Raw genomic sequence first — 24510 nt, 5'->3', positions numbered from 1 at the left:
CTGATTTGGCACAGGTTTTACACCGGATGCCCTTCCTGACGCAACCCTGGTCGCCTCTTACGACACAGGGATATGGATTGGGTTTCGCCATGATTCCGGGCTGCCCTACACCCTCTCATAGCACGGCCTAGTGCAGAGTGCCAGTCCTCAAGCGATCCTCCAACCCAAGCCTCCGAGTAGCCAGAATACAGGCACACGCCACTACGCCCGGTTAAAAATATCTATATATGTATGTATATATATATATATATATATATATATATATATATATATATATATATATATATATATATATATATATATATATATATATATATATATACATATATACGTATACATATATATATATATATATATATATATATATATATATATATATATATATATATATATGCGTAAGCCTAGAACTTCTTACACACTTTTCTCCGAACACATTATGTTCATACTTCCGAAATTTTCACATTATGTGTTCCATGTATTTATGCAGGTGATAGCGGATTCATAAAATCGAATATAGATAGCATTTTCAAAGAGAGAATCGATAACATCACAATCGGCAGCGTTCGGCGCCAAACCGACGGCCGGGACCCAGACGACGTGTCTTACTTAACTAAGTCCATGAGTTAAGGACGTTTGTTCAACTCAGCATTTGCTACTTTTATCCTGCCATGTTGTTAATCTGTTGATGGAGGTAATATAGAAACGATGAATATGTCAAATCGTTTGTGTTACTCATCCGGTACTATGTGTCAAGGTCAACAATCAAAAGCGACCATTCTCAAATGGGCACCCAGACACGCCATCAATATTAACTCAGCTGTTGAATGCGGCGCAAAACATCCAAAGAAACTACAGTAACCGAGTATTGTGATCTGTCCTGTCCCCCATACCCGTCGTCGATGGGTATCTGCTAGTGATGTTAAATGGAAGTTTTTCTTTGATGAAATTATCCCCTTGGACTGCAACCTTTGTTTAAAGACTTTCAGTATCGGCTACTGTTCTTAACAACGCCAACATGATTTGTTCAACTTTGTGATATATATGTGTATATATATGTATATATATATATATATATATATATATATATATATATATATATATATATATATATATATATATATATATATATATATATATATATGAATCCAACTGCGAAGCCGGTAAAACGTTGCCTGAGACTGGATCTGCTCTCACTTGTTTTTGCTCAAATTAGCAGAGTCGATTTTACTTTTGGTTATAAGCGCCTTCTTCTTCTTAAAAAAAAATCATATATGTTTACATACATACATATATATATATATATATATATATATATATATATATATATATATATATATATATATATATATATATATATCCATCAGCAACTCGAGTAATAATGTCATGATTGCTCGAAGCACTGGACATGGACGTTATTTTAATTCACCTTGATGTTGGCAAAGAAAGATGTTGGGTTATTATGAAAGATGAATTGATTGATGCATCATTCAAAGCTCTCAGCAATATTCTTAAAGCAAAAATGCTTCACTAAATGGTCATTTAAGCAAGAAAAGTAAAGTAAAATGTGTCCAGCACTTTAGAAAACAATTAATTCTTTGATCAGACTAAGTTATCAGCAATAGCAATAAAGTGTGTTCATATTCAGCATTAAATTCCCAAATGATGTTTCCTTGTACAACAATATGTAACATTTTGTTGGCTTTTTATGGAATCGTTTTGACCTTGATAGGAATGGAGAATCCAGAATGGGATTGCTGTCAACATGTCAAAACACACTGCATATGAAGCCCCTTCTTCCCCAGGCAGCAGCAGATTCACAATCAATGTATGTGGCACGTGTTGAAGGCTTCACAAGTTTGCGAAGCAAAATGGCTGCCTGTGCGGCCCGGCTGCCCAAGCCAAATGAAGAGGCTGGATTTTGTTCAATGTTTCCTCGTTGGGCTTGCTTGATTGAAAAATGACGTAGAATTTTCATGCTCATGCGTGCAAGCAGATCGGGTAACGATGCATTTCATCAAAATGGGGGTTTGCAACCACAAAGGTTGAATCATGAAATTCAGCTTGAAAACCTCCAATACAACAATATTATTAATCTACAAAATATTATTGTTATTACTGTTGTTATTTTGGCAAAGTAATTCTATTCGTCGTCATGTTTTTTTTATTTTCTCAGTTTCCTGTTGGTTTAGCCTTTAACTCATTTCTTACCCATCAGAACCATGTTACAAATATCTGTTCAAACTCACATGTCACAGGAAAGGTGATTGATATGTAAGGTGGGAATTTTTCATTTTCCCAAACTTTGTTCAACCTTGCAGTGATGTGCTGATATTTATGAACCACTGTCTTTTACCATCTGTACTGGTGGAGGCCTTTTGCAATGGTTAATGGCCATTTTCTCTGTGTTTCCACCTGCCCTCAAGGTGTAGTGTGTGGAAATGCGTTGCAGGTATATTAGCACTTCCACTCACCACAATTTAATATCATGTGGAGGTAATAGTTTTGCTTTGCTGGTTTTCTTGCTATTTCAACTGGAATGCTGGATTTTTTTGATGTTGTTAAGTCGAGGCCCATGGAGGAGTAAAAATAGAAACAAATAACATTAAAAACATTTTCACTTGACATAAGAGGGCCCAATCAGACATTTGATGGATAAATCAGCATAACCTGTAATAAATGTGGATACAGGGAAGGTTTGCAGGAAAAATGAAATATTGAATAGGAATAGGAGAGGACGTGAAATGGTGTTGAGCTGCAACCTCTTAGCAGTGGAGGTAGAAAGATGATTTAGCAGACATAGGTAGGCAATTCCACAAGTGGAAAAAGAGTGGGACAAATTAATGCAAGTGAGCAAGAAGCCTGGACTTTGAAATGTTGTCAAGGATGGAGCTACTGTATGAATGTGTTCACCCCAGTATAGGGGAGGGGAGGTGACTTAAAAAGCAGGGGGAGCAACACCGGATAAGAATCAGAAGATCAAGAGACTACCAATCAGTCTATGTCATGAAAAAAATTGATCTGATGTAACAGCCTCTTGATGAGTTGTGCCAATGATTTTCAGATCCTCGAACTCTACAACCTTCAGGAGAGAGTGGTGCGATGCAGGTTTGCTGACCCACAAGATAGAGTGTTCCTCCATTGTTCTCTGAACAAATACTTGGTTCATAGCTTTTAACATATTTATATGAAATGGTCTTTAGGACCAATAAAGGACTTTTCCTGGCACAGAATGCTTCATATATATCTGACTTTCGCAACCAGCTTAGATATTCTCTCTCTCTCTCTCTCTCTCTCTCTCTCTCTCTCTCTCTCTCTCTCTCTCTCTCTCTCTCTCTCTCTCTCTCTCTCTCTCTCTCTCTCTCTCTCCATCTCCCTCTCCCTCTCCCTCTCCCTCTTCCTCTTCCTCTTCCTCTTCCTCTTCCTCTTCCTCTTCCTCTTCCTCTTCCTCTTCCTCTTCCTCTTCCTCTTCCTCTTCCTCTTCCTCTCCTTCTCCTTCTTCTTCTCTCTCTCCCCATCTCTCCCTCTCCTTCTCTCTCTCTCCCCATCTCTCCCTCTCCCTCTCTCTTCGCCTCTCCCTCTCTCTTCGCCTCTCCCTCTCTCCCTCTCCCTCTCTCTTCGCCTCTCGCTCTCCCTCTCTCTTCGCCTCTCCCCTCTCCCTCTCTCCCCCTCTCCCTCTCCCTCTCCCTCTTCCTCTTCCTCTTCCTCTTCCTCTTCCTCTCCTTCTCCTTCTCTCTCTCCCCATCTCTCCCTCTCCTTCTCTCTCTCCCCATCTCTCCCTCTCCCTCTCCCTCTCTCTTCGCCTCTCCCTCTCCCTCTCCCCCTCTCCCTCTCCCTCTTCCCCTCTCCCTCCCTCTCCCTCCCCCTCTCCCTCTCCCTCCTCCTCTCCCTCTCCCTCACCCTTCTCCCTCTCCCTCTCCCCCTCCCCCTTTCCCTCTCCCTCCCCTCCCCTTTCCCTCTCCCTCCCCTCTCCCTCTCCCTCTCTCTCCCCCTCTGTCCCCCTCTCCCTCTCCCTCTATCTCCCCCTCTATCTCCCCCTCTCCCTCTCCCTCTCTCTCCCCCTCTCCCTCTCTCTCTATCCCTCTCTCTCTCTCTCTCTCTCTCTCTCTCTCTCTCTCTCTCTCTCTCTCTCTCTCTCTCTCTCTCTCTCTCTCCCTCCCTCTCCCTCTCTCCCTCTCTCCCCACACTGAAACAAGTAAGAGGGTCAGGTTAGTAAGGGTTAATCGGGGTAATCAGTATCATGAGTCTGGATGGGTGTGCAGACTGTTGTACTGCCTGCTTGAATATAATGCAAGGTGGTGGTGCAATGGTGGACGGTGGTGGTGATGCACTGCCTGCTTGAAGCCTGGAGTGAAGAGTAGAAAATGATGGCCTCTTGAAGGTGGTTCCTGAGATAGGAGAAGCAAAGGACAAAGGAGTTGAGGTGTGAAGTCAGTCTGGATTTTGGAAGTTTAACCAGAAGGGGGTTACTGGAAGAACACATGCATCCTCAAGTTGTTTCCAATGATCTGAGAAATGAGACAGCAGTGGGAGCAATGTTCAAGAAGAGATGGTGAAAAATACAGAGACTACTGCCCTTCCTGTGATGTGAAAGCAACAGACCTTGTGTTTCGGCCGAGTCGTGGATGATGCCAAAAAGGTTGAGAGCTCTACCTTCCACAGAATTCAAGACAGCAGTTGTAATGCTGGGTTGCCAGCTGATAGAGAGCAGCACTGCATTGGCCTGTGGGGAAATGCCTTAAAGACTGTCAGTATCTCTGATTTTACAAGAAAATAAATGGATCGACAGACAGTGACCACTCTGTGGCTGGTTTTGGAGGCCAGCTTTGCTATGTAGTTGGGCCAGGAGAGGTTATGATGGATGCTGAGTCCGAGAAGTCGAACCATCTCCCAGTGGCTGACCATGGAAGTGGACAGGTGGCTTAGTTTGACGCTCCTCCACTTCCTCCTCCATATGTAGCACAAGGCTGTGGGTAGCATCATTGGCTGAGGGCACAGCTGTGCCACTAATGCAATGCCCCTATAACAAATACACTGGTACTCATTTTGCCGTCCTTTGAAGTTAATTCAATAGTCAACAGGGGCTCAAACTCAGGACCTTAAGATCCCAAGCCAGCCACCCTAACGACGAAGCCAACCCCAGGCTTAGTTTGATGATCTTTCTGGATCGACAGGCTGAGAGTGAGGTTTCCCCAGGATTGAAGGATAGGGACAAAGGAATGCAGACCAGCATCTATTTATCAGACCAGCATCTAATCAATTCCAGATTAGCAGAGTTGCATCGCTGCAGTCTGCCTCACAGTGGAATGGGGGATACTACTGTAGGATACAATGTAGAACATTCACCTGCAAAAAGGAAGAGAGGGTTTTCCAGAGCATCGGAGAGATCATTTAAATTCTTTATTGAACCTCAATTTTTTTTTTGACTCTTTTAACCAGCGCAATAATCAAAGGATTCCTTTTTCTTTATTTTTTCCATTGTGGTATTTTTACTGCAGGCTTCTGAGAGTGAAAACAATAACGATAACACAGCAGTGGCCACCATAGATTAACCTGGACGTTGTTTGACACTTTACAACTTCTATTTCAGTTCAACATGAGTCCAGTGTTTGATGGACCTCACCAATTGGTTTATTATTTTTGTTTTGCCTTTTGCTTTTCTCATACAAGTACACATACAGTACATGGTTACCTGTTGTAAATGTCGTTTCTCGTGCATTCCCAGTCGTACTTGACTCCACGAGCAGTTTAGCGTGCACTTGCTTGATTTATTTCAAAACTTTCAGATTATGCACTACACTCGATCATCGACTGGCGTTTAAATCATGCTAATTGTGAATTTTCTACATATGCATCTATTATTAATTCGTTATTGTTTTTAGCACTGGTTCATTTTAATCACCCCTTTTTCACAACATTACTTTTCCTCAACTAATGTTTATGGTAATATTTATTTAATGCTGCCGGGTAATTGTTTGCTTGCCTCTCCAGCGCATGGAGAATTTTCACAGAATCACCTTCTTCTGAGAATACAGCACTGGCTTGGAATTGACTGAACAACCATTTCTAAAATGCAGACTAATGTATATAGATTAAGTTCGAAAATGGAATGGATTAGGACATAACAGAACAAAAGGAATTGTAGAAATAGGAGGGACACCAACAACAAGGATGAGGGACAACATAGGGGATGACGTGGAGAGATAAGGGATGTGGGGGAAGAATGAGAGCTTGCGGAGGACATATGGGGTGGTGGAGATGGATACAGAAGCAAAATCTTCGGAAGGAAAAATTGGAAACTTGGAGAGAAGTGTGGGGGGTGGGGGGTGAGGTGGGGTTAATGGGCGAAGAAAAGATCATGGTTTTTGGTTAGGAGATGATCTGAGATGGTGGTGAACAGCTGACTTGAAGACCTGAAAGAAAAATGACATTGAACAGAATGTGGAAGTTGGTTCCACAGGTGGGAAAATGAGAACAAATGAGTGGAGGTGAGCGTAGGTGGTAGAAGAAAAACACACCACCGACCTGTCTGCGATGTCAAAGTGATAGGTCCATTGACTCAGATTCATTGCTGGAGATTCCAATGACCTTGAAGGCCTTGGTTTCCATGTCATCAAGCTGAGCAAGATGTGAGGCAGGAGAGCCAGCCCAGAGGGGAGAGCAGTACTCCATCAAGCTGAGAATGAAAGCCATGCAAGTGGAAAGGAGTTCAAGTGTGCCAAGGAAGGACTTTGTATGATGGAGGATGCCCAGTCAACAACTGGCTTTGGAGGCCAACTTTGAAATGTGGTTTGCCCAAGAAATATCAGGGTGAGATCCAGGATTTTGTGTGACTGAACCTCCTCAAGAGAGTTGTAAAGAAAGTAGCAAGGAGAGTTTTCAAGATAGTTTTTTTGGTGAAAGAGTGTGAGATTGCTTTGGAGCACTCCAGCCTTGCCAGGGAGAGGAGATGAAAGGATTCTGTTGAGAACCACACGGTGGCTACAAGAATAGAGGAAGTCAGTAAGCCCTGTGTGTCATTGGCCTTGGATGCCATTGGCAGATAGTTTGGAGAGCAAGGCAAGATGCCAGACTGTACCACATACCCTTAAATATCACAAGGGTTACGTTCCTGTAAAATGCCGAGATAGGTAAAACCAATTTACTATGGGGAAAAGGTTCCCAGCTTCGAGAAAATAGAGACGAATGTGGGTGTCAACCAAAAGTAAACACATCACAATTGAAATAAACATGTAAAATAAATATAAATTGGCTTTATGATGAAGTCTCCCAGTGTTTTGAAACAGATTAAACATTCAGAAGCGATTCAACTTGCCCCCTGTCTCCGACCATTCTTCCACTATTAATCTCTTCAATCGTTTTCCTTTGTAATCTGCAGATGTGTTTCTTTTTATAAATCGTTCTGCAGTTCCGTAAACCAGCAAATAAATAAAATTAAAATAATTACTTTTGTCTATTGTTTTACACTTTGGCGCAATTCCATTATAAACAGTACTCCAAAGTCTCGCGGAGCGATAACCATCACAGCTCAGCTCAAAAACTGGATAGGTCGAAATTAAACCACGCGATAACTAAATCAATCGGTACATCAGCGGATTGGCGTAATTGGTCAAAACCCGTGATATTCGAACCTGTGATGTTTAAAGGTTTACTGTATTGAATACTCAAGATATATCTAGAGAGATGACCCTGATGTCATACCTGACATTGAGGACCTCCATCCATTGTTGGGAGAGCAGAAGCAGCATGTCCAAGGTGGAGTGACCTGGTCTGAATCCAAATTGATGATCTGAGATGAGGTCATTGGAGAAAAGGAAGGATTTGACATCAACTGTGATGATGGATTCCATGACCTTGCTGATATACTCATGGGGCATGCTTGCAGACTGCAAGCAGATGCTGGGGTGCATCCTACGTGCAGCCATAATAAACAACACCGTGCAAACTGTATACATATATATATATATATATATATATATATATATATATATATATATATATATATATATATATATATATATTTAATTTGAAGGTCAAAGTTATAAAACAAAACTATTGTTTACATTCCTGTGGATTGTTCAGCAATCCATTGAGGTGGAGTTTCTGATTTTAAGTTGATATCTATCTTTCTGTCTCTCTTGGTGTCGGTATAAATGGAACTTTTTTTGTAATTAAATGCAAAAGACAGCACAAGTGACAGACATTCCATGTTTGTGCTGAAAACTGGCTTATTATTTACAAACCTCAGGCCTATTACTAAATCAGTTTAAGATTGAGTTGTTGTTCCCTCGAACGTAATATCGTTCGTTTTCTCCTGGCACACTATGACATTTGAGGATTCATTATCGTTCCCATCGACATCAGCACCTATGCTGCCACCGTGATGATAATTGCTATTGAAAAGCTTTTAAAATTAAATGTCAAGTGATTTTTCTGATTTGGTTTTTTTTATTCTGAGTTTTACTTTTCTAAAGCAATTCTGTACAATTCTCCATTAAATGACCACCAGTTTAGATACAATAGTTCCTTCATCAGGGTTGACATGGTAATACATTCTTGTTTTGAAGACTTTGAATCTGTTTCTGTGAAGCCTCATCCGTTCGAAAATTCCTCACACTCAACATTGCTTGAGGTCGTTATGTTTATTACGTACACACTTTGAGAGAGCAGGGGTGGGGGATGTGGAAATTTATGTTATTTGGAAGAGAATGGAGACAGAGAGAGAGATAGAAACAGACACAGAGACAGAGACAGAGTTTTGGAGGAGTGGGGGAGGGATGGGGAAATTTTTTGTAAAGAGAGAGGAATCAGGATGGGTTGGGGGCATTGCGCATAGTTTGGAAGGGACAGGGGGTGGTGGAATGGCTGAAATTGTTATGTTTGCAAATGAAAAAAAAATGATTACCTATAAATGGTAAATCTGGAACACCAAGTTAAATCAGTCTTTGTTATTCTCAAACCAGTTTTGATGATCTAACCAGTCAAAATAAAAAAATTGTTTGGATTTCAATGAGAATGATCAGGATATGCAATAGTAATACATCTGAGTAAATCATGTGAAAGACAATTCAGAATAACCAACCTTAATTCAGATATTATTCCATCATTGGGTCAAGGGCATCACTGAGTATGGTCAACCTTATTAGGCCGTCGAGGCTCTGCTTGTTTCGAGCAGCGCTTGCACAGTGGGTCTTGCTTGTGAAATGTTGGCCTACAGGAGGCTGAGAAAAGCCAAGTGGTTAAACCTACTGCTTTCCACTCACGCATTTCCCTGATAAATGAACGAGGGATGGAAAATGCATTGTGGTGTTTATTATCTAGTTCAATTAGAAAAGGCAATTGGAAAACATCAGGAAATGATGATTTTAGCCGTTTCATTACAATAACTTAAAATGGAATGCCTGACTTCAGAATCAAAAATTACTTTGATAAGCATGTTATTTAATCTTTTTTTGTTTTTTTTTTCACCGAAAACTCTATGGCTTACTTGTCTACGTGAGCCTGTTGTGGGTTATTTCTGCCATCTCAACAAAGATAAGTTTCCCGGACCAGATCCGTTGTGTTTTACTGGTTTATTTTCATCCCTGCGTTGCTGGTCATGTTTTTGTCCAATTTTCTGTGCCAAACCATCTTTCGTTGTGTTAAACTGTCGATTTTGTGTCCCCAGTAAAATCCGACCAACTTGTGTCGGGTTGTTGCTTCTGCCTCCATTGTTTTCACTCCTTCTCTCCCAGGTATTGGTATTTCTGATCACTCAGCTTTATACTTTAACCCCTCCTCGATTCAAAAAAATATAAATAACACAAATAGAGATTCTTCAATCCAAAACAACAACAGAAAAAAAATAATCAAACTCTATATTCTGTGCTCAGTTACTTCTATCCATTCTCCTTTTCAATATCTCCAAACTCAATCTTCACTAAATAAAATGTTTCTTCCTTTAAAAGGTCTTAATAACATTCAAAAATAAAAACGCTTCAAAAAATGTTTCGAAATGCCTTACTCTCCGTACTACTCTGTCAAGAACAAATCCATTCAAGACTCTTCTTCATCAAAATGTTTTCTTCGCCAGACTTGTTTCCCAAAACCTTTCCACTCCTAAACACTGAGTTCATCCTGCTTTCTATCTAGACTTCCATTTTCATCCAGTCCTTCAAGCAAAAACTTAATAACCACCAACCCATGAATTCTGTCGCCATATATCCAGCTTGGGAATCCTGTGACATCCATTTTGCAGAGTTTATGTGCAGAAAAAAATCAATTCCCCTTCATCATGTCAGAACGTTCCCTGCTCATCTGCTTCCCCCTTGACCCACCCTGTTTCTGCTTCCCCCTCATCCCACCCCCTTTAAGCTTCGCTCCTCGTCCCGCCCCTTCTCGGCTTCTCCCCACCCCTTTTCAGATTCCGCCTTCCCCCTCTCGATTCCCTCCCCTCACTCTCTCAAATTCCCCTGCCCCTACCTCTCCCAGCTTTCCCCCACCTCAAACCCGCTTCTCCCAACTTCACGCCAACCCTGCACCCTCCCAGCCTTGCTCCACCCCACACAATCCCAATTTTGCCCCAGCCCCACAATCTCCCACTTTGCTCCAGCCATGCACCTTTCCAGCTTTGCCCAAGCCCCACACCCTCCCAGCTTCACACCCTCCAAGTTTCACACCAGCCCCGCACCCTCCCAGCTTTGTCCCACCCCGAACCTTCCCAGCTTTGCCCCACCCCCACACCATCCCAACTTCACCCTCGTCCTGTGTCCTCCCAGCTTCCCCACACCCCACTCCCTTTCCTTGCTCCTTTCCACATTCCTGCACCCAACCAGCAGCTCCTCTTCCCCTGGCCAAAAATGTGTGGACTTCAAACATCTAAGTCCTCTGCTCCAATCTGACAGATCTCTCAATCCAGGTGGCTGCCCAATAAATCAGACATCATCTGTTTAATAGAACCCTTGCTCCCACAAGACACCCTTGACTCATCAGTGTCTCTCCCTGGCTATTGCCTCCTCCAGTTTGATTGACTTGAACCACGATCTGGTGATGGAGTCACACTGTACATCAAGAACTCCATTCCTCACTCTCCATTCAATGATCGTACACTTCCCAAACATCAGGAGTACCTCTGGCTGCGACTTACCCTCTGCTCCCACCTCATGTTTCTCTGTGTGTTGTGCAATCCTGCCAACAGTGACAACTACATCTCAATCTCTCTCTCATCCTCTTAGAGAACATGGACCAACTTTTAACCACTCATCCCAACTCTCTCTTCCTCATATGTGGTGACTTCAGTTGTCACCATGCAACTTGGCTGGGTGTTGGTACCTCTTTCACCAGTCATGGCACTTCAACAAAGGGCTTCTCTGACTCCATGGGACTGACTCAATCTGTGAACTTTCCCACCTGGATATCTGTCAATGGAAAATCCTTCTTTCTGGATTTAGGGCTGACAAACTTCCCTGCAAATGTCTCATGATCTTCTTTTGCTCCAATTGGTTCATCTGATCATGTGCTTCTGAAGGTCATCATCTCTCTCGCCATTATCATAGAACAGGCTCATTGCTGGCAAGTGTCGCAGTTCTCTGAGGCAAACTGTCAGGGATGAAGCCAGAGATGAGATGGTAGAAGACAGAAAGACCATCGACCTGCCTGCGGTGAGAGAGTGAGAGGCCTAAAGACAACTTCACCGCAGGAGATACCAATGATCCGAAATGCCTTGGTTTCCACAGCGTGAAGCCGAGAAAGGTGAGAGGCAGAATCATCAGCCCAGAGGGGAGAGCAGTATTCTATCAGGCTGCAAACAAAAGCTTTGTATGTGGTCAGGAGCTCAGGTGTGCCAAGAAAGGACTTTGCACGACGGAGGATGCCCAGCCGGCAACTGGCTTTAGAGGCCAGGTTGGAAATGTGGCTTTCCCAGGAAAGATAATGGCAGATAGTGAGACCCAGAAGTTTGAATGAAAGGACTTCTTCAAGAGGATTGTTGAGAATGTAGAGGGGGTGGGGGGGGGGGAAGGTTTCAGACAGTCTCCGGAGAGACATAGTGAGAGTATGAGATTTGTCAGGGATGAAAGACATGTTCCACATGTTGCACCAGCTTGTGATTTTATCCAGATCTGCAGAGAATGAAGAGGCTGTTGCTTGCCGATTTGAGATGGAGGACAGATCGGAGGGATTTTGAACGATAAGCATATTGTGTATACATTCCCATATTACCCGCCCAATCCTGCTCATACTTTCAACACCCGACCTACCTTTATGATTTAAAGACATCTTATATTAACTGTCTGTGATGGAACAAAAACAGACGTAGCTGTGTCGAGTCAAAAGGTTTGGGATCTCAAAAAGCTTCTAGATCCATCACCGTTTCTAAAGCCACTGGACACATTGATAGGCCATGATGAATACCAATAGGGAGGGACATTTCTGAGCAACGAGACTGCTCACTTTCACGGCAACCCTTTTGTTATCGTGTTAAGAGGATTTCTTGTTTCCCAGCAAGACATTTTGCAGTGTGGAACACATTCACTGCAGGAAGATGACGCTACATAGCAAACATTCAGAACTTCCACTTCCTGGAAGAGATGGAGTTGCATGCAAGCAGGTTCTTCCATAACCTTCACGCAGTCCTGATTACGAACCCCATCAGACACGTCTGGGAACATGGATCGGGACCTATGGAAAAGCTGACCTTGCAAGAGCTGCAACAAAGTGTCCTTCATATTTCGCAAAATCTGGACCGGGCTGTCGTACATATCATTCATTCGATGCCTTCATGGGTTCAAGCACCGGATGATGCCAAAGATGTGCTCCCAGATATAAATATCGAGTCCATTTGAACGTGTTCATTTCACAGATTGGTAAAATCGAGTTTGTTTATAATCTTGAGTTGTTAGTTTGATTCTGACCGTTAACCGAAGTCTCGTTGTGGTCTTGATTAGTCTTGTTTCTTCTCCGAAATCAAACCGAGCCTATACCAGATAAGCTATTGCAATCCAAAGTTAATACTTTTCCCTTCATTACCACTTCTCGTACACATTGTTATAACTCACAATCCTGGTCTTTCTTTTGTCCAAGACATCAATCACAGCAAATGATGCGCTGCATATCGTGTCGTGAACCTCTGATGCACTTTGCTCGAAGGTGTAGTGAGCATGACGAGCCAAAGAGAAATACAATCTGCCCGACTCACAATGTGATACTTCTTGTAATTTATCCATCCTCTTTCACTTATACTTTTAAACCACCAATCCATCATCGAGATCCCTTTATCGAGAGTTTACCTTTATTTGAACATAGTGTTAGGCCAAAAGGCTTATTCTTGCAAATGGCACCGTGAGATAGTGTTCAAGCAAAATGTTTATTTTCAAATCCAATTTCATTGCAAATTAAACTTCAAACGAGACGGCAGTAGAGTTTTGCCTTTTGTTCCGCTTGGCTTTTTCAAGATCACAATCTCCACCAGACAGGTGGCTGTCTAAATAGAACAGAGACTTCGCAATTGATGCCACACGGATGATTGTCTTTTATCTTGCACTCTCAATTATATATGATATTCCATACACGATTCATCTTGATTATGCCATTAATTACATTTATGATTGTACCTTCTTTTCTGGCTGTTTCTGGTCACCACCTAACTAAAGGGTAGATGTTGGAGTAGGGGGTGGATATTCTGTACTTATGGAAGTTCGTGTGCGTTAAACTAGAATCGCATGATGTTCATTGTCGCTGTAACACCTTTTCATGGATGTTCATTCAAGTTTAATTAAAGTTAGATGTTTTATTGAAGCATCGATTTGAGGTACCAGCGATCGGATCTGATTGGATCGTTTCGGCTGTGATTTCCAGTTTGGAAGGAGGGTGCGGGTGGAACTGTTCATTTGTATGTGTTATTGGGATATTATTACCCATTGTGGTCGACCCTCAGACCGCAAGAATGTCTTATCAGGAATTTAATTGAACCTCAGAGAGCTTCGAGTTGAAATTTATTTGTTGTGATATTTCTTGGTATCCCTTCCAATACGTCCACAAGGTTCTGTTTTGTCACTGCAGTTGCTCGGATATTAGTATGACGTCGTTGTTCTGTTTAATTAGTTTTGCACAGTTTATATAAAAGAAGCCAACACATCATCAGTACCATCAGGACAGATTGATCATTTAACAGAAAAATTAATCAGATGAGAGAAAGACTCGAGTAAACCAAACTCACTGATCATGAGAGATGAAATCTCTCTGAAACTTTCAGACAACAATCACTCAGGGGAAATGTGCAGGCCTAAGTTTTCAGTTAGTCTTGTAGAGGATTGAAAGATCTCTCAGAAGTAACAACAACCCCGAAGTGTGTAATCGGGCATTTCAAGAGTGAGACAAAAGTGAGGTCATATATTGGATCTGCTGAATGCTGTTTTGAAATTTCAACTGCCCTACTAAACTCAGTGTACCCACAAGATAGGTCGATTAAAGGCAGTAGTTGTCTGCTGTTCCTAATTTCAGAGAGGAATGAAATAAATGTAAAACGGTGGGGTTGCGGGGTGTGCAGGTGGGGGTGCGGCGGGTAATGACGATGGTGGGGTGTTTCAAGTGAGGGTGGTGGCATTGCAGTTGGTACGGTCGGCATGGGGGAGGGTTGCTATGGTGTGAGTGCGGCACTGGTGGGCATTGGATGAAGATGAGAGGGAGGCCTGGGATATTGCTTTTGTCAGGGATGAGGCGATTGAGTTTGTGGTGGTGATTTTAAAAAATGGGATTTTGGGTTGTTTCAGATGGGCGAGTGAGGGAATATTGATGGAATCTTGGATGATATTTTGTCATGTCATGGTGGAGGGACATTGGTCATGGTTCATGAGGGTGGTAATGTTGTCGGAAGAATATATTCTGAGGACTTGAAGGCTTGGTACGAGGTTGTTGGGTGATCGATTGAGGGAAAGGGGTTGCATCTTTTCTGGGATTCTCACAGGACTGGGTGGCGGTGCTGAATTCACATATATAGCAATAAATGTTAAACTATGGTTGGAAGAATGGTGTTGGCAGCGTGTTTTGGGGCTTTGGAAACAGTGGAAATCTTTTATGGGCAAAGGGAGTGTTTCCAGCATGATGGCCAGAGGATTTGCAGAAAGGGGGCAGCAAGGTTTGCAGTGACAATTGAGGGAATTTATGCTTTTTTAGGCTAGAGAAGAGTGGAAATGTTATAAATGGGGGAACTGAAACTGATAGCATGATTGGTACGCCAAGGCAGTAAAAACAAATTACAGGAAAGTTAAAAAATATTGTGAACCAACACCAGGAGTTTAAATAATAAGAAGGAAGAGCTTGAAGATAAAGTAAATAGCGAGAACTACATTATATTTGCAGTAAGTGAGACATGGTTTAAGGAGGAGAGTAGTTGGAGGACAGGACTGGGCATAAGGCTACGATATGTATGTATGTATGTATATATTTATGTATATGTGTGTGTGTGTGTGTGTGTGTGTATGTGTGTGTGTGTGTGTGTGTGTGTGTGTGTGTGTGTGTGTGTGTGTGTGTGTGTGTGTGTGTGTGTGTGTGTGTGTGTGTGTGTGTGTGTGTGTGTGTGTGTGTGTGTGTGTGTGTGACAGAAAGGGAAGAAAGGATGGAGTGTGGCAATCTTGGTAAAAGACAAAATATTGTATCTAGAGTGAAGTATGACATTAAGAAGGGAATTAATGTAGAGAGAATTATTTGTCTTGAGAATGTAGATGGTAAGAATGGCTTGATACCAGCAAAAGTACCCATCGCTTGACTGAGGAATTTAATCAAAAGACAACATGTTGTGCTTCACAAACATTCTGCTCTATTCACTCTATCATTTGCCTGAGGTTATCTTCCATCTGCTTTGAAGTCAGATAACACCACCTTCATTAACCGCCTTGCTGATTATGCACGACTTGAACAAAAATCACTTCCGCTTCGCTGCAAAGCTCAGCGTTGGATTCTTTCATTTGAACCTCTGTTTAAAATGAGTGAAATGAAACATTTAGAAATTTTGTCATTATTTTCACGTGGATTTCAACACGACTCTCATGCATGTTGTTATGTTGTTGAAAGATTCTTTATTTAAGAAGGTGATTTGTAATATTGGCTACCACCAAGTGGTGCTATACAATACATATTTAGAGAAAATTGGATAATTGGGGTCTTCCCCACCCTCAACCCCCTGCCCCAGATACACTACCCAGACTGAAACCATATGTGAGGTACCCTTGGGCAACATGCAAAACTTGGTTGGATTTGGTTCAGTCGTTTTTTAGTTTTTGAAGCATATATGAGGTCCCTCTAAAAAGTAACGGGACTGACCCTGCTGTGTGCTCCACTCACACAACTTGAATGAACGGGTTGCGTCACAGTCTTTCGCAACATTCCAGCAATATATATGATTGGTGATGGTTGACTGCGCTCATTGTGTGGTTTTTTTACAGGCCATGCTTTACACGTTGTCTAGTCTGAGTTATCACGCTGAGTCGTGAGCAGAAAGCCAATCTGAAGTTTCTTGCCAAGCTTGGCAAAACACCTTCCGAATCCTTCGCAATGCTGCAGCAAGTCTAAGGGGAAGAAACGATGTCACGTACACGTGCATTTGAATGTCACAAGAGGTTCAAAGAGGGATGGGAGGAGGTTGAAGACGATCCACGGTCTGGAAGACCTTCAAGGAGCAGAACGGCGGACAACATCGAGCGTGTGAAGCAGATGGTGCGTGCAGATAGAATATACGAAAAGGATATGGGCAAAAATATCTAAAAATATCGGCAAGGCATTCTTTAAGATTATAAGGAGTAAAGAACAGGTGATATGAAGGTAAATGTGGGTTCCTTGAAAAATATAACAGGAGAATTAGTTGGTGATTTGGGTGAGACGGCAGACTGAATCAATCGTTTTTTTTTGGGGTTCTACATTCACCCAAGAACAGTCAGGGGAATTTCCAATCGCTGAGAGTATTTATCTCAGGAGTGAGAAAGGGCTTTTAGAGGATTTCCAAGTAGGAGTGGAAGAAGTATAGAAACACCGAGAAAAACTGGATGATCAAGCTGCGAGGCTGGATAATATTGTTGCGGCCACGGGTACCAAGACACCAGCTTGTCACTCAGGGGGATTAATCCCCGGTTGTCCTCGGTAGAGCCGGACCTGGGGGCACCGCTCACAATTAACGTTGCGGTGCGGTGGGTTATTTTAGAACCATGAATGCCACCCAGTTAACCACAAGTTCCAGTGTCCACCGTCTAATTATTCCGTTTAACTAGAGGTCACATGGTTACCTGAGCGGGGAGCGCGCCCTCGGCAAAGCACCAATGTTATCTGATTAGATTTTAACGTTTAACCGAGCAGCCGAGCGTTTTAACCATGTGCGTGAGTGGTAACGTGTGCGGCCGAGCGTTTTAACCGTTTTAACCGCTGGTGCATGCCGACGATTTTTGGTCAAATCTGTGGTAATTACCTCCCAGTCGATCTGGGTTCAGACAATGCTCCACCAATGGAAGGAAAGGACAAACACGGACTGGTTGGAAATCGACAAATAATTTATTGATAATAAAATAAAAAAATAAAAAGAACTTTTTATTTTCTGAGGTCAATAAAGAATAAATTACAAAGCAAAATCAAACAAAATGCCAGAAAAGAGACAAAGAGCAGATGCTTATCGGGGGTTGACTTACTTACAGCTAAACACAGACATGGGCACCCAACAGATCATTCGGGGGGAGGGAGAGAATCGTCTCGCTCACCAGAAAGTCGTCCGTGAAGTGAAAACGTCCTGAAATGTGTGCGTGCGTGTCACGTCCGTCGCCAGCACCCAGCCTTGCCGTGCACCCTCTCGTGAACAGCCTTGAACGCCAGTCGACGTCTGGAGGGCACCGAGATCGTCTGTCGCGGGGTTAGACCCTGGTGTTGTTGGTGACCGACCCGTACCTCACTTGTTGGCGGCGCTGCTCACACCCACACGCGTACCACACGCTCGCTTCTCAAGCTTACTTCTCGTTCTCTTCTCCCTCCCTGGCTTTCTTTCGCCCCTGCTTTCCTCTCTGCTTTCCTCCTCACAGAACGTACCTCCCGTTTGTTTTATATCTCCGGGCCGTCTCCGCGGGTGCAGTCCGCCCCGATCTCACCCCGCCCCACTTGCGCACGGTTACCATGACGACCCGTGCACTCTCAAAAAAGCGGGCGTCGGAGCTCGTGAAAGTTGTTGCTGAAGAATAATTGGGGGGGGGGGGTTTGAGGAAGGTGTCAGAACAGGTAAGCAAGATGTTAATGGATATCTTTAACAGCTCGTTTGAGTTATGACAGGTACCCGATGACTGGAGAAGAACAAATGTAACACTATTATTTAATAAAGGATCCACAGAATAATTGGGAAACTATAGACCTGTTAGTTTAACTACAGTTGTGAGGAAGGTGTTGGAGACATTAATTCGGGACCAGATGAGGAACCATTTAAACAAATACAAACTAATTAAAGGTAATCAACAAGGATGTGATAAAAGGAGTTCTTGTTTAACAAATGTATTAGAGTTCTATGAATCAGTTTCTGATTAGGTCGATGAGGAATGTGCGGTGGATGTAGTGTCATATATTGTTACGGTTGTGGGGGTAGATGGAAGAATTTAAGAGGGAATACAGCATTGTGTAGAGTTGCTTGGTCCGTGTATGTGTAGGAGACATCTCAAGGTAACTAAGTAGGGAACCTGTGAGCTTAAGTGTTACATGTCACCACATGAAGGGGTGGTATCGTGTTAATTAGTTCGGGTTTAAGAATAAGCTTCTCCAGTGTGTAATCGCCCCTCTGTGATTTTCCCCCATGTTTTTTTTATCTTTCAAGGTCGGCAATGAAGGTGGGGAACATGTCCCTAAAGTAAACGTGCCGAGCAGGCAGGAAGCCCCACCTTACTGGGTTTCGTGCGAGCAGGCCATGCCCCGGAGGCGGAGGATTGTTAGGCAAGACGCCTGAAGAGGAAGAGGGCATGTGGGAGGCTTCCTACTAAATAGGACGAGAGATCGGCAGAACGCACGGACAAGGTCAGTTTGAGGAACGCACGAGGCAGAGTTGATTTCGGAAGAGAGTCAGAGGCGAGAGTTCAGGCTGGCACATGTTGAGAGGCATCGGACTCATTAGGCTGGCGCATTTTGAGAGGCGAGAGGGAGAGAGCGCACGTGAGAGGAGGCGGGAGTTCAGACCTTTTGCACGAAGCAAGATGCTGTCCTTTAGCTTTTGGTTGAGTCGTGAGAAATGGACCCCGAGCCTCGTGTATGTCATAGCGGGTTGGTGAGGACGATCAACGCATGAAGCAGCTACACGTCTGAGCCTTGGTGTTGAGTGCCGCTTGCAGAGTGCCTGGCTTATGTTTGTCCTGCTCTACGAGAGAAGTGCCGGTGCCATTTACGTGTGTCTGCACGTGCGAATGGAATCGTCTCCATTCCAAGTTCCACAAACACCAGCTCTGGGCCAAGCGAAGTACGAGAAGAGTTGAAAAGAAGGGTTTTCTTTTTATTTTGTTTCCCCGTTGTCTGCATCTGAGTCTTTGTGAGAGGCGCCTCGACTTAAGGATTTATTTACTTTTTCAGTATTATCATTACCTTTTGAATTATTGTCCTTTGTAAATATTTGTTTTATTTTCATTAAATATGTTCATTTTGAAGAAACTGTTGTCCACCTCCTATTAATAAGGAACCGCTCGGCTGTCCCAGGGGCTGGCGGTGTTAACCGCTCGTCACCACAAATTGGTTAGGGTGGTTAACCTAGGCCAGCCACCCCAGTGACAATATTAAGCCGTTCAAAAAGCTTTTGATAAGGTACCACTTAAGAAGGCTCTTAAGGTGATGACTTGTGGTGTAGTTGGGAGAGTAGCTAATTGGATTGGAAACTGGCTTCGTGATAGGAAGCGAAGAGTGGCTGTGAGTGGGAGGATGTCTTGCTGGGAGGATGTAAGTAGTGGGTTTCCTCAGGGATCAGTACTCGGACCATTACTATTCATTACATCAATGATTTGGATAATGGGGTGAAGAGTAGGTTTTCCAAATTTGCAGATGACACAAAGCTTGGATGTGAGGTGGATAGCAGAGGGGGTGGTGATCAGATTCATGAAAGTGTTGATACTTGCATGGATTGGGCAAAATATTGGCAGATGTAATTTAACCTGAACAAGTGTAAGGTGTTGGGGATGGGAAAGAGCAATGAAAATAGAGATTACAGGATGTAAGGGGTAATTTTGGAGCGTGTCACACAGGAGAAGGATCTGGGGGTGGGAATAGATATGGGAGATAAGCAGGCAGCGCAGTGCCAGGCAGCTATAGGTAAAACAAATCGGATTGTCGGTTGTATTCGTAGGGAGATCAATTATATATCAAAAGAGGAAATGTTAACACTACAAGAATGTAGTGAGACTCCTCCAGCATATTGTGTACAGTTTTGGTCACCACATCTGATGAGCTGTGCTGTAGAGAGGGTACAGCATAGAGCAACGAGATTGATCTTGAGCCTAGCTCGACTAAACTAAGAGGAGTGGTTGAAAGAGACAGGACTTTATACATCAGAAAGGAGGCGATTGCGATGGGATCTTATCGAGATGTAAGTGCAGAGTAATTTTTTCAGGAGAATGGATACTGACAGGACAAGGGGCCACAATTTAAGGGTAAATATGAGGAGAGCGAGGATGGTAGTTAGGCGGGGGCATGGAATGGTCCGCTTGCAAGGGTTGTGCCGGTAGAGTTGGATATGTACCTGGAAGCAGTGAGGAGGTGGTAATGCTGAACTGTTTGCATTATTGTGCCTCCTTGATGAGCCTCATGACCTCCTCCTGCGTTGAATTTCCTTGTAAATTCTTGTAAGACTCACAATGTATGGATGTCGGTCTCAAAGTAAGGACATGGTGGTGAATTGGTGCCGGTGGGGAGGGGGGGGGGTTGGGGTGTAAATATAACACATTAAAGTAAAATGTCAAAGAGATTGAGTTCATTATTTTGAGAGCCAGAAAGACGTTGCACGTTTTCCATGTCCTTGTTTTTGAAATGGAAAAGTTTGAACGTCGTGTTTTTACATGGTTTACAGATTTATCTCAGGCCTTTCTCAATTCATGTTGTGAGAAGGCTGTCTTCACCTTTCTTGTGATGCCGGACTTGAATTGCATTTCGGAATGCTCCTGAATCTGTTCTGCAGAGACACTCGAGGCTGTGTTTCCTGGTGATTCATCGAGAGCGTTTTCAATGAATGTTGTCTCCTTGTTAATAACCGCTCTGAGACCGTGCTCACCATACACTCAAGTTCCTGAAGGCTCATTGTTTCATAATAATGTGGGACTTTCCAGTTTTGCTCAATTATGGCTGATGATGCAATTCCTCATTTAAGTGTGCCAGAACATCTCAGGACATTTTTACTTCACAGCACCATTGGGAATATGTATAATAACCGCCGGTTTGGATGATTCAGCGAGGGATGTTGCATCCCAGAGTGGGGATTCTCCACTCTGCAGTAAGGTTGATGTAAAATATCCTGTGGTGTCTTTGGGCTGCTATCATGACCACATAAACCTTGCCACTACTCAAGTTTTAGTAAATTGAGTGTGGATAAAGAATATACTTCAACTGTAAATCAAGTGTAAATTGCTTAAACTCAGTACATAGGTAATAGCATATGTGACTTGTACGATGGGCCAAATACTTTCTCTGTATGTGTGATTCCTTGTCCCAATTGTATAGTTTAACTTATCAATGCCAGGACAAGCTTACTGTCCCCAATTTGTCTGATAAGTTTGAGGCAGCCTGTGATTGCATTCACTGTGGATACCACATTGTGTTAACGTCATACAATGGCATGGCAGTTCTATTATCCTGTTCAATTCTGCCATACTGTTCTTTGTCACAGACTTATGTGACTTTTGCAAATGCAGTAGAAACTCACCAGATTGTACAACCATAAAATATAACATCATGGCCAGTAAATGTTGTTAAATACGAGTTGAAAGGAGACTGATTTGAGAGCAAGAAGGTCAACCGCAATAATAATTAGAATCACACTTGATAGAGCACATATCTCCACCAGGCTGAACAGTTGAAGTTTTGTATCCCACTGATAGGCCGGATCTGCATCCAGACCTAAACCAGCATATAATCACAACTTTTTGAAATATCATGCGAAACATAACATTTTTGGTCCGACCTCTCAATTGTGAAAAATCACTTTGAAAATTATATTGTCCAACTCCGGATCTTCACCAAAATCGAAACAATTCATCCTTGTCAAACACCCAACCTGTCCAACAAATTTCGACCGAACCCGTCCATAACTTTTTGATGCATCATTTACATATATCTATCTATCTATAATTCCAGCAATCTGTGTGTGTGTGTGTGTTTGTGTGTGTGTGTGTGTGTTTGTGTGTGTGTGTGTGTGTGTGTGTGTGTGTGTGTGTGTGTGTGTGTGTGTGTGTGTGTGTCTGTGACCGCTGTTTCTCGACAACCGCTGGTCCGATCTAATTGAAACTTGCCAGGTATATTGCTGGGGACCTGAGGATGTGCCTTTTCAAGGTTTGATATTAATCGGACAAGTGCTTCCCAAGTTATGGCCATTTATTTACCAACCAATGACAGGAACCGTTTCTGCGGCCATTTTTTATCAACCAATGACAGGAAGCGTTACTGCGTAGCCATGGTCGATGGGGAAGAGAAACTCAGCCGCGTTCGCCATTACGGGTTTTTTCTCTTCTCTTCTCTTCTCTTCATGTTTTTCCTTGCGAAAAGGCAAAATACGTTGGGGCTAATTGAATAATTGGCCATTAAAAGCCTCCGTATTCTTGCCCTGGACGAAGAAACAAAGAAGCGCCGTTTCCGCAGCGATGTTGTTTATGAAGAGGTGCTAACGAGAAAAGGTGTGTACAATGTACATGGAGCCGATTTTTATTATTATTTATTTATTGAAGAAAAATTGTTCCAAAAATAATTTAGCAAAAAAAGTGCACAAATTTTTTTTGTTTCCAATTGTCAAAACGCTGTGGCCTTTGGAATTGTAAAGGAAGTCAGCTCCACTCAACACGCTTGCCAACGAAATTCATCTCAATTTGGTGGTAAAAACGATTCACAACGACGGGTTTCCTTACTCATTGCTCTGCAGTCTGCATTCAACCCCTTCATTTGTCATCTCATTGACCTCATTTCATCTATCTATAATTCCAGCAATCTGTGTGTGTGTGTGTGTGTGTGTGTGTGTGTGTGTGTGTGTGTGTGTGTGTGTGTGTGTGTGTGTGTGTGTGTGTGTGTGTGTGTGTGTGTGTGTGTGTGTGTGTGTGTGTGTGTGTGTGTGTGTGGACTGTGTTTCTGTGTGTCTGTGACCACTGTTTCCCGACAACCACTGGTCCGATCTAATTGAAATTTGCCAGGTATATTGCTGGGGACCTGAGGATGTGCCTTTTCAAGATTTGATATTAATCGGACAAGTGATTCCCAAGTTATGGTCATTTATTTACTAACCAATGACAGGACACGTGCTGCGTAGGCGTGGCCGATGCGCCATTTAGTTACCAATCACAGGACATGTTGCTGCGTGGGCGTGGCTGCGTCTGCCGGTGCACGGCCAGCCGACGATGACGTCACGTGCCGTGCTGGTTACGATGGGGATCGATCGGTGCCTTAGTTACTGTGGGGTAGGAGTGCCAATGGTAAATGGCAGCGAATGTCATGGCAAGCAAAGACAGGGAGGTAAACTTGATTTTAATTAACTCTGTGTGTAAGTATCACAGCAGTTGTTACTTCAATGCAAGCGATAATTCGTGGAATGATGTGAACATTCCGTACGGGCACGCACTACTTCCGGATGGTGATGATTTACTGTATTCTAATAATTTCTCGATTTCTTATCTGCATTTATAGATAAACACAATGCCCCAATCCAGTCGTCGTTTATCTAAGCAAAGGAATAGCCTGTGTGGTTATTTGAAAGTTTTTTTTTTTTTGCATGTACGGCCACGCACATATGGGCACGCGAGAGCGAAGGAACGGCCTGTGTGGTTGTTGTTTCTGGCAAGCGGTTTGAAGGTTTTTTTTATTTTTTTTGTATGTACGGCCACGCACGTATGGGCACGCACGTACGGCCATGCACGTACGGACACACACGTACGGCCACGCACGTACGGCCACGCGAGAGCGAAGGAACGGCCTGTGGTTGTTTCTGGCAAGCAGTTTTAAAGTATATATATATATATATATATATATATATATATATATATATATATATATATATATATATATATATATATACATATGTATATAATTTTTTATTATAACATTATAATTAACAAATTATATACATATGTATATAATTTTTTTTTTGCACGTACAGCCACGCACGTATGGGCACGTGAAAGCGAAGGAACGGCTTGTGTATTTGTTGTTTCTGGCACGCGGTTCGAGTTTTTTTGCCGGTGGGGGTGGGGGGGGAGGGTTTGCACGTACGGCCACGCATCTATGGGCATGCACTCGTACCAATAAATGTGTGTGTGTGCAGTGTGTGTCACCGTGTCTCCTACATAACTCCAA

General features: G+C 42.9%; 1 protein-coding gene across 11 annotated transcripts in view; it reads left to right on the top strand.

Annotated features, from left to right (window-relative positions):
• The window catches only part of LOC147013689 (zinc finger protein 385B-like), a 543756-nt gene that overhangs the window by 388642 nt on the left and 130604 nt on the right, over positions 1-24510 (top strand). Inside the window, exon 1 of one of the 11 annotated variants that reach the window (XM_085850833.1) lies at positions 23569-23673. The exons of the other annotated variants lie outside the window; for them this stretch is intronic. Within the exon in view, the coding sequence (XP_085706959.1) occupies positions 23638-23673 (36 nt within the window). The 5' untranslated portion in view covers positions 23569-23637. Of the gene's footprint in view, positions 1-23568; positions 23674-24510 lie in introns of those variants that run through there. 11 annotated transcript variants of the gene reach the window in all.

Source organism: Eptatretus burgeri, chromosome 13 (genome assembly GCF_056783735.1).
Source record: "Eptatretus burgeri isolate ZD-2024b chromosome 13, Ebu_testis_v1, whole genome shotgun sequence".
Taxonomy (NCBI): domain Eukaryota; kingdom Metazoa; phylum Chordata; class Myxini; order Myxiniformes; family Myxinidae; genus Eptatretus; species Eptatretus burgeri.
This window is presented reverse-complemented; position numbering and strand designations above follow the sequence as displayed.